At 44.4% G+C, this 10297-nt stretch overlaps 1 protein-coding gene across 2 annotated transcripts in view; it reads left to right on the plus strand.

The window, feature by feature from the left end:
• KIAA0319 (KIAA0319 ortholog) overlaps positions 1-10297 on the plus strand; it is a 34157-nt gene that overhangs the window by 1735 nt on the left and 22125 nt on the right. The window contains exons 2-3 of one of the 2 annotated variants that reach the window (XM_010564438.1): positions 7453-7636; positions 9874-9978. In XM_010564438.1, the coding sequence (XP_010562740.1) occupies positions 7453-7636; positions 9874-9978 (289 nt within the window). The remainder of the gene's footprint in view (positions 1-7452; positions 7637-9873; positions 9979-10297) is intronic. The other variant, XM_010564439.1, reaches the window with a different exon arrangement.

Below are 10297 nucleotides of genomic sequence, written 5' to 3' on the forward strand. Positions count from 1 at the left end.
AAAAAAAGAAAGAAAAAATGGGGCGAGATGTGGGAGACAGGTGGGTTTGGGGGGGGGGGGGGGGGTGACTGAAATGGGAAAAGTATGTGTGGAGAGCAGCAAGTCTTAAGATACAGTCTAACTTAGCTACCATTGCAGCCTAGAGATGTGGCAGTTTCTGGGCTCTGCTTGGAGATCTAGATATTCTGAGAAATTCTGGGAGTCTTGGGGAGCCTCTGGGAGTGGTGTGAGGAACATGAATGGCTCCTGCAGCTGGGAGAGGACAGCTGGCAGAGGCTGGGGCTTCTACCAGCTCTTCACAAGCTCTGTCAGCTGTTCTTGATCAAAGGGTACTTTGGGCTTTTGCCCTAGCTGGCTCACCATCACAGGGTGGTGCACCCTTTCAGCAGGTGCTGGGGGGAGACCTAGGGGCTCTGCCTAGAGATAGCAGTGAGCTAGTCAAGAGTTTATATGGGTCAGGGCTGGCAAGCCAACTGTTGTAGGCAACATTAGGGTGCATGTCTGCTCCAGACTGCCTGGTCAGGAACAAGTAGATGAAGCCTTCAGGCAACTGGGAGGAGCCTTATATTCACAGCCCCTGGTCCTCATGGGGGATTTTAGCAACTCCAATACCTACTGGGAGGGCAAGAGAGCAGGGCACAAGCAATGCAGGAGGTTTCTGGAGTGTGTTGATGGTGTCTTTAAGAAGTTATCAGAGGTGATTGTGGAGCTGACAAGGAGAGAGGCTCTGCTAGACCTCACCCTTGCAGGCAAGGAGGGATTGGTCAGTAATGTGGCCATGAGGTGGTGGAGTTCAGGCTCTTGAGAGTGGTGGGAATAAGTCAAAAAGCAGGGTCACAGCCATGGGCTTCAGGAGAGCAGCCTTTGGCCTGTTGTGGGATCTGCTTGGAAAAATCCCAAGGGAGACTGTCTTGGAGATCAGTGGGGACTATGAGAGCAGGTTGCTTTTCAAGGATCACCTCCTCCAGGCTCAAGATAGACTGACTTTTATGATTGACCAAGTTGATCTGGAGTGTATTGGCATGCGTGAGAAGAGATTAGAACTTGTGTCCATGTGTATGGAAGAACATTTGATAACAGATAAAGTGCTGTTGCAAGTTGAAAAGTGGGTACTGCTTCTGCAAGCAGAGTTGACGACAGAAGACTTGTTTTAAAAAGTATCTATCATGCAGACCTTGAAATGAGCATAAATTAACATGAGAGTTTAGGCGAGAGGGGTAGATACCGTTTGTTTTTTCTATTAGTATGCAAAAAGCACATATAAATGTACATATGAAAAGTATGAGTCCTAAGTGTACGGTCCCTGCTGATAAAACTTAGAGTGACATTCTGTCATGCACTAGAGTTGCAGTTAGTTCTCAAAGGGCAATAGTTGAGCTGTTCTTAGAAAGTTAAAATTAAGGAAACCCAACCATTGCTGTACTAAGCTCATCTCCCATTTTTCCTTCCATCTGCTAGGGGAAACTAACAAGCATCTTTTAGTTACTGACTGTGCTGTGTGCTGGAAATTAAGCCATGGAAAGAACCTGCAGTAGCTCCATGCACCACCATGTTTCTGCACTTTGGGTGTGCAGTAAGACTTGAGGCTTGCCTCCATTGTATTTTGCTGGCAAATGGAAGTCTCATTAGCACTGTGCTAAGCTTTAGCCAATTGTCAGGATCTCTGCTGACTGAACTGCTTATGCCTTGTACTTACAGAAGCCATACAACTTTGACTTCACCTAAACTGTGTGCCAAACAGAGCTGAGCAAATTTGTTCCCCATCTCTGAGATCATGTGAATACAGCTTCGTGAAAGTTGGGATTTCACATCTTGCAGTGGTAATGATATATATGGCCAAGCCTACTTTGTAAATCTTTGTTTTGATTTTGCCACCCCAGTCAGAATAGAAAGATTTTGCTTTCTCTCTGTGCACGGCCTGTGTAGATGGGAGTTTCTTGCAAAGTGAAATGGAGAGAAACCTGTTTCTCACTGGGACATGGAGGAAGCATTCCCATGTGGTCTTTATATTACACTAACATTATGCTAGCACAGCCATTGAAATTCCTGTGGAAACGCTGAGGAATGAGCTTGCTTCTTTCAGTGCAGAAGGGATGAAGCTCCAAAACTGTGGGTCAGTCTTCAGCCCCAGCTGGCAGTGATGTTGAAGAGCTGATAAGACAACTGTAGGTAGAAGGTGATCAGGCAGTGCTCTGTTAGCAGAGCTGTACAAGGCTGATGGGATAGCATTGAAAGCCGTTCATGAAATGTATTGTGAAATGACTCTAAAGGGTCTCTATTAATGTAGAGAAACATTAAGAATCTGGAGAAGCAGAATGTTTTGAGAAACTGCCAAAGCCTGCAAAGCCTTTGTTTCCCAAGCAGGAATCCTTTTAATTTAGACATTCGTAGAGAAATGAAGATGACAAGCAGTTTTGGCAAATGCCTTTCCCTGGCCTTCCCTGGATTCAACTTCAGTCCAGATGCATCTCCTCTCCCCTTCCTCATCTCCACTCCCCTTCTTTTCACTGGACATTATGCTCAGTCCCTTTGACGAGGTGACAGGTGGCACAGGAGATTGGGATCAGTGCATGGCAGTTTCCTTTTTCCCACTTATTGCTGCTTCCTCTTTTCTGCCACTGTTTCTTCCTTCTTACTTGTTTGCTCTGCTCTGGTGTGGGCTTTTCGGTGGACCTCAGTCCCCTAGGAGGTGGCATGAAGTGCCTTGTTCCAGGAAGGTGTCTTCAGCCCTGTGCCCAATAATGTCCCCTTCCACGTGTTCCTTCTCATGTCTCCTGTTATGCATCCCCTCCACCTCCTCCTGTGTCTCCTGCCCCCAGTGGCTATTGCTCTTTCTTAACTATGTCTGGGTGGTTGCAGTGTTGGTGCGTGGTGGCTTGTTTTTGTCCATTGCCAAACTGGGACCACAGGGGTGACCTCTGCAGCCAGTCCCCTGCCACCCAAACCCTGCCACTTACACCTAACACAAACTTCCTGCTTGGCTTCAAGTTTTTCTGGTTTGGGAACTGTACTCTAGTGAAAAAGATGCCGCCTGTGATAGGATTTCCTTTTTGTGTCTCCTCCAGCAAGCAGACATTTTAATCAAATCTCGTATGGATTGTTCAGGCACATATTTGTGTTTCTTTCTGAAAAAAATGTTTCTTTGGAAACCAAATTTTGTTATTAAGGAAATCTTAAGTTTTTACACTGGATTAAAAATGCTGAGATGTCTCCAAATAGTTTTCTTACTGGTATATGATCCAAACTACCTCTCAAACTCTGGTATTTTTATATAGATTATGAAAATGTGAAGATCTTAAAACCATTTTTGCTAATAACTTTAAGGAAATACCCTCTGTTTATTGCATGTTATACAATATTTTCCTATTCTCCACTTAATTCTGCCACAGCAATTCTATAGCTTTGTTCCTAGATCCATGCTGATGCACTCCCTTCTGCAGCTTCCAGACAAAGCTGTTTTGACAAGCAAGACAGAGCAGGGTGGCAAAAATGCAGTTCCCTCCCTTCACAGTAGTCAGCAGGATGCAGTGTCCTCAGGTGCTGTGTTCTTTGAGCAAGGACCTGGATAGAGATTTTAAACTGTGAGACCAACCAAACACAGGCCTCTGGAGTCTGTGCTCCAGGAGCATCCTTGCCATAAATGCAGTCAGGTGTAGGGGGTTTCTGTATGTGACTTGGGATAGAGCATATGGGGTTTGTTAGTTAACTGAGTAACCTGGCTTTTGGGTTTACATCAGAGTTCAGAGTGATCTTATGGACTGTCACGCTCTAGCAGCTGAATAACGTGAATACATTTAGAAATCTGTACAAAGTAAATGCTGTCATGCTGCCCAAACCAGGAATCTGCAGTGCTGCTCATCCTTGAAGTGAGATACCTGTGAAGTATTAATTGTCTCCTTAAAATTTCCAGTTAACTGCTGATCTGTTAAGCAAGGTGAGTTTTTCAGGTTTTGGTCAGATTCCAGCCACTGCTATGTCGATGATGCAACATTTCAAACATTCAATAGGTTAGGCCTGACTTTGTTCTTGAGTTTATTGCATTTGCAGGAATAATGGTGGAGTCAAAATGCATAAAGCTCTACCTAAGAAACCTGAAGATGGCTGAGAGAATATATGTGTTGAAGAAAGAGCCTTTTAATGTCTGATTGATATGCCTTCAGAATTGATACTTAAGAGTTAGAATGCAGTAGAATATCAGAGATGTTCGTATCTTATTTTGGCTTTCTTTCAGTTTTGAGGCCTGTGAATGCTGAACAGTCCTGTTTGGTTAAAAATGTATTGACTTGATCCTTAGGGGATGTATAAGACCCCTGAAAGATGTTTTGATATTTAGATTTACCTGTCAGAAATGTTTGTTTCTTTCTTGAAGTCTGCACTTTGTGTCATACAGTATGATGGTTTGCTCTTTTGCAACTCCTCAACTGTACCATTAGTAGAGGTCACACTTGCTTGAAATTGTTAGACAGATAACTGAATGCAGAGAAGCAGGGAGCAGCAGACCAGTGAAAGAGCAGAGTTTCACTGCTGACAGAGCTGCTCTCCGTACGGTTTTCCAGATAAATGAGAGCAAATGGTACTGCAGTTGTATAGTAGTCGTGTACAGAGGGACACGGAGGAAACACTGCTGGGGAAGCAGTTGTGTAAAACACAATACTAGCAGCCCTTGACTCACCAGAGTCCCGATCAGTTGTCTTTAGGGGTACTTGAGGAAGATGCCTCCTTGAGGATGAAAGGTGGGTTACCTGGAGGATCAGGATGGAGCAAGGCAACATGGTTGGACTTGTCCTTCCCATTCATGGGGAGAAAAGAAAGCACCCAGTCTGTGGTGTCAGCCAGGGACCAGAAGGGAAGAAGGATCCCCCTTGACATGATACTGCTGCCTGCACTGAAACTTGGAGCTTCCCCATGGAACTGCATGACTATATTTTTCCTTTGGGATTTTGGGGGTGTGTTTGTTTTCCATTGGAATTCTCAAGAGATTTGCACTCAAGTGCAACCCTGAGAACTGAAGGATGTGGGTCCTTGTGGTTGGTGTGTTTATTTTGTAATAAGCAGTAGAGGCTGTACAGGTGGGTAAAAGCAAACAAAAAAACCCACAAAGCCTATACCAACAGAACTGCCTACCTTACTCACTTTGAGAAAGAGTCCTTCTTTTCTTTCCTTTTCAGTTCCCAAGCTGGAATTCAGGTTAATCTTTCCCTCCATATCTGCTCCAGCGTATCGCTCAGTGATAGTTTCTGCTTGAGAGCTCAATTTCTGATACTGCCCCTGCCCCAGTTATCTGCTGCCTGCTAACATTCTTAGTTTAAGCTATCTTTTCAACTGTGACACCGCATCAGACGTGACAGTGCCACAGGGCACCTTTTTGACTGCAGAGTCTTGCCTAGGTTTGCTGACTGAAGACATGTTTGGTGCTGTTGCAGAAGAGAGTGTCCCAGGAAAGGTACATTTGAGGTGACTTTGTCCCCATCTGTCCTACAAAGCCAGGATGGCTGCTTCTCAGCTGATAGATTGGCAAAGGGCCGGGAGAGGAGGAAAGCCAGAGGAAGCTCAGAGAAGTAGATTTCCCTCAAATTTGGAAGGCAAAGAAACACTTTCGTTTGCCAAAGTGTGGTAAAGATGACCTTTTTGGAAGGTGTGGGATGGAGTATGTAAAGGAAAACTGTATGGAAGAAAGGCCTTTTGTCAAGGTCTGAGGCAGGACGGGCCTGAGGCTTTCCTTGTGCATGATAATGTTGTCAAGGATGAGATTCCTGCCAAGGATCTAGGCTTGGCATGCTGAAGGCACTACCTTAGGGGAGCTGCAGTCCCTGATCCTGCTGTCAGTGTCCCAGCTGCTCAGACAGATCTTACTGTCCGTGTACTGAGCGGAGCTGGAGGTGTGGGCACAAAGGTGCTTGTGTTACCTGTGTTATGGACCCATCTGGAGATCCTGGTGTGGCCCTTGGCATCCTCACAGGGTAGGCATTCACAGTCCCTGACACTGCTGTCGCTGTCCCAGCTGCACAGGGATCTTTCCTCTCTGTCCTTGTTGAAGGCAGAGATGGAATTGCAGATGACTTCCATGCTCTCTGTTTCCATGCAGGCTGGGAAGCAACAGTCCCTGACATCACTTTCATGTTCCCAGCTGCGCAGGGAGCTTTTCCTCCTGTCCACATCCAAGGCAGAGCTGCTCTGATTTCCTAGGGAGGCAACAGGCTGCAGAGTGAAAGTGAAGCACCTGAAATATGAAGAGAAACTGGGAGCTGGGACTGTTCAGCCTTGAGCAGAGAGGGTTCAGGGGGATCTTACCAATGTGTATCAATAACTATGGTAGGAGTGAAGAAGATGGAGCCGGGCTCTTTCCAGTGTTGTCCAGTGACGGGACAAGAGGCAATGGACGCAAATTGAAATACAAGGGATTCTATTTAAATACTAAACCCCCTTTTTCTTTTTTCCTGTGAGAATGGTCAAACACTGGAACAGGTTTTCCAGAGAGGCTGTGGATTCTCTGTCCTTGGAGGTATTCAAAACCTGACTGGACATGGTCCTGAGCAGCCTGCTGTAGCTTACCCTGCTTTGAGGAGGGGCATTGAGCTAGGCGATCTCCAGAGGTCCCTTCCTACCTCAGCTATTCCAACCTTCATAATCCTATTCTTCAGTTAATAGAGTATGTACAAATAATAGCAGTATGTTACATCTTCATGTGCCACGCACAGTAGCCATCATTGGCTAAATGCTTTTCTCTAGATGTTAGGTCAGAAATGAGTCTTGAGAACATAAGGAAAAACTGTTGGCCCATAGAAACTAATGTGTCATGGAAGGTTGATGGGGCCTGAGAGAGAGGGGCAAGGTGATGGGCAAGGGTAACACAGGGCTGAGTTATTCCTGCAAAACTTGCCGTGTCCTTTGCTGCAGTTCTGATTTACTAACGAGATGGGTTAGTGAGAAGAACACAACTGCTTGGTGACTGAAGTAGAGAGATTTAGGGCATTTTATTAGTGATGAGGAAGTAAGAAGGTATGAGCAAGTTCTGGTCTGAGCAGATGTAATAAGAAGGAAGGATTCTGTTATGTTTGTGTGTGTACAGCATGAAGACAGTAATACTCACGACATTAGACTTTCTGTCATTGGCTTTTAAAGGCTTATGACTATATTTAGACCTGTCCTACTGTTCTGTATTATTTTGGGAACTGATAGCCTTAGTTGTGTTCCAGGTTACCTCATTTTGATGACCATAGCCTACACTGTTCTGCATCTGAAACTTGGAAAATGATGAGCATTTCTTACAAGCCTGATGGAAAAAACTCACTCCTCCTTTTGATAGTTATTCTGTATAGGAGTAAAACCTCCTAGTAACAGAAATCGTTAGGCTTACCCTACATGCCATTTTAAAACCAGCATACCTCTAAACCTAGAAATGTGAAAAATGGCTCACTTATAACAACTCTTTCCCTATAATTCATTTTTCAGGCTGCTACGCCTTCCCCTTCTTCAGGCAAACTGGATTTCTCCCCAGGTGTGTCAGAGAAAACCCAGACTCCCACAGTGACCCCAGAGAATGTCACTGAAGTTGGGATCATGCTACTTCCCACTAATACTGTGCCATCTCAGCCCATGCAGCAATTCACACCACCTGCTACTGCTGATAAAGCAGGTAATGTTTCAGCATAGCTGGAGATCTGAAGGGTACCTGCAGGTTGGACAGCGGGTGGGGATGGCTATACTACTGTCAGGCTTCCAACCTGTTGTTAGTGATGAGCTTGCTCTTTATCCAAATGTAACATCATCCCACTTTAAGGCTGTAGACCTACAGTAACACTGCAAACTCCAGACCCCTTAGCCAGTTACTTCTGAGGCAAAACTCTGACCGAGTCCATCATTAATGGGAAATTATAACTCAAGCAAATACAGCCAAGTAAAAAACAGAGATAAAAAGCCTTTTTTAAATGGCTTAATTTTTATACTTGTTGAGAAATACCTGAGGCTTTCTGGAGTTTCAGAATAGTCTCTTCTAGCCATACTGTTATTTTTGTGTGACTCCTCAGAACATTGCTCCCTCTCAGAAACTCTTCATTAGCGTTCCCACTATATCATGTCAGAGATCGTGAAGCAACGTAGGTGGGACTTGAGGAAGCTCACCCCTTAATAGGGGAGAAGCCTAGCCCTTAGTAGGGGAGAATATGGCCTCCTTATTCTGGGAAAGAAATGTTTTGCTCTGATTTCAAAGCTGTGAGGAAGCCTATCAGATTTCCAGCTGCAGAGCAAAAGTTTATTTTGAAAAGGACATGTTTTAACTATGTCCTCTGTAGTTGTGTTAAATTCTGTGTGTATGTTAGAGTGTCTCCTTTCTCCTGCTGAGTTTCCTGCCTCCCCATGCACCCTGACAAAAAGGTTAGAAGGGCCACAGGAAGCAGAGAAGCACAGGTGTGTGTTCTTCTGCACTCCTGATGTGCTGAGGGATATGGAGAGCTAAGCCCCTTGCTTCTTGGTAGAGCAAGTCTGATTTGGGACATTCTTGGCACCCTCTGCCAAATTGCAACCTGCCAGCCAGGATAGCAGTAGGAGGTAACAGGAAGACATGAGCTACAAGAGATCCCTCTCCAAGGCAATGGATCATCATTACCATTGAGTGTTGACTAGGCAGCTCCTCCTCCTCCTTCACAGGAGGAGGTTGAAGAGGACTCAAAAAGGAGCTTGGAAGAAGAAGCTGAAGGGAAGGTTGTGATGAATCTCACAGTAAGTACTGCTTTGTGCAAGGATTGCCTCAAGTTTGTGTGTTCTCAGCCCTACTGTCTTGGAAGTCTCAAAGACAGTCCCTCCTTCTCTCCATTGGTCATCACCCTCATCTAGCCATTTTATTCTCATCTCACGTGGAGGTCGAAGTACAAACCTCCGTTCCACTGGTGTCTAGGGCAACTCCCATGAGCAATTACAGAGCCTTGGGTGCATTTAAGTAGCAGTGATAGAAAGTGTGCTGTCAGTGTGGCCTCTTCACTTCATCCAGTTTTTAGACCGCGCAGCTGCTACCGCTGAGTAGCTTTCTTGCTCATGTATTCAGAGTTTGTTAAGTTGAATGTTTAGACACTAGTGAATGTTGCCTTTGGAAAACCTTTGTTCTGTGGGCTCCCAATAGTCAAAGGAAGATATTCAAAACCTTTGAAATACAGGTCTATGGGAACCTTTCCTGAAGGTGTGCTTTGGTGTGTTTCTGTTGGGGAATGGATTTGTGGACTTCAGCATTTTTTGGAAGAGGAAAGAGTTTTCACAGATGAGAACTGGGACGGTGTTCCTGGATGGCAAATAGACTGAATGTGCAGTTCAGCTACAAAATAACACCTTTGCCCTGCTCTGCAAATGGAATTTTTAAAAGGGACACTGGGCTGGACATTAAGGCATGCCTCACAAGTCCCACACAAACATAGAAGTAGTGCTTCTTGGTGAAAGAAGGCGTGATATTAGAGTTCTAGTGTGGACTATGTTACTTTAATTAGGTTTGTCCTGGTGCAGATGGCTTTTTTGTCTTCTGTAATTGCATATTTTTTAATTCCTGCACTTCTATCCAATTACTAAGAAAAATGCAGAATTCTTTATGCAGAGCAATGTTACCTTTGATATACAGGAATAATCTGAAGCAGAGGTAGGGGAAATGAGACTTCATATTCGGGGAAGAAGAAAAATTTTGGTTTGGTAGAAGGTGAAGGAGCCATAGTCATGATTATAATAGATTATTATTTGATTATGTATTGAGGCATTCTTTTTTTTTTCCTTATCCTTGCCTATTCACTGTAGAGTGTTTGTCAAATTTTACTTACTCATTACAAATAATATTTGAAGATACTAAATTTATATCCATCCCTTCTGTTAAAACATAATGTATTTATTCTGTCTTAGATACAGTAAAAGAACTTATTGTGTCTGCTGGAGATAACATACAAGTGATGCTACCCAAAAATGAGGTTGAACTGAATGCCTTTGTTGTCCCGTCACCACCTACAGGTGAGTTGAATGGCCTTGGCATACAAGGAGGTGCACACACTACCAACCTGTAAATGCAGACAAGTCCTGAGTTATGTGAACATCTACACCTCGGGATAAAACCAGCTTTCTCATCTCCTACTACTACCTTTCTTGTGGCTCCAGCTGCAGAGAGGATTTCCTCCTTTGGATTTTAGAGATTTTTTTTTTTTTTTAAAGTGGCTTTTATTTTCAAAAGCTGAACTCATTAGCCAGATAGTTCAATAGAAAGCCTGTAGTTTCTGGCAAAAGATGATCTGGCCCAGGTTATAGCATCTTGCTGTCAAGCAGAGAGGGGGGG

Source organism: Haliaeetus leucocephalus, unplaced genomic scaffold (assembly GCF_000737465.1).
Source record: "Haliaeetus leucocephalus isolate CR32 unplaced genomic scaffold, Haliaeetus_leucocephalus-4.0 Scaffold179, whole genome shotgun sequence".
Lineage (NCBI taxonomy): Eukaryota > Metazoa > Chordata > Aves > Accipitriformes > Accipitridae > Haliaeetus > Haliaeetus leucocephalus.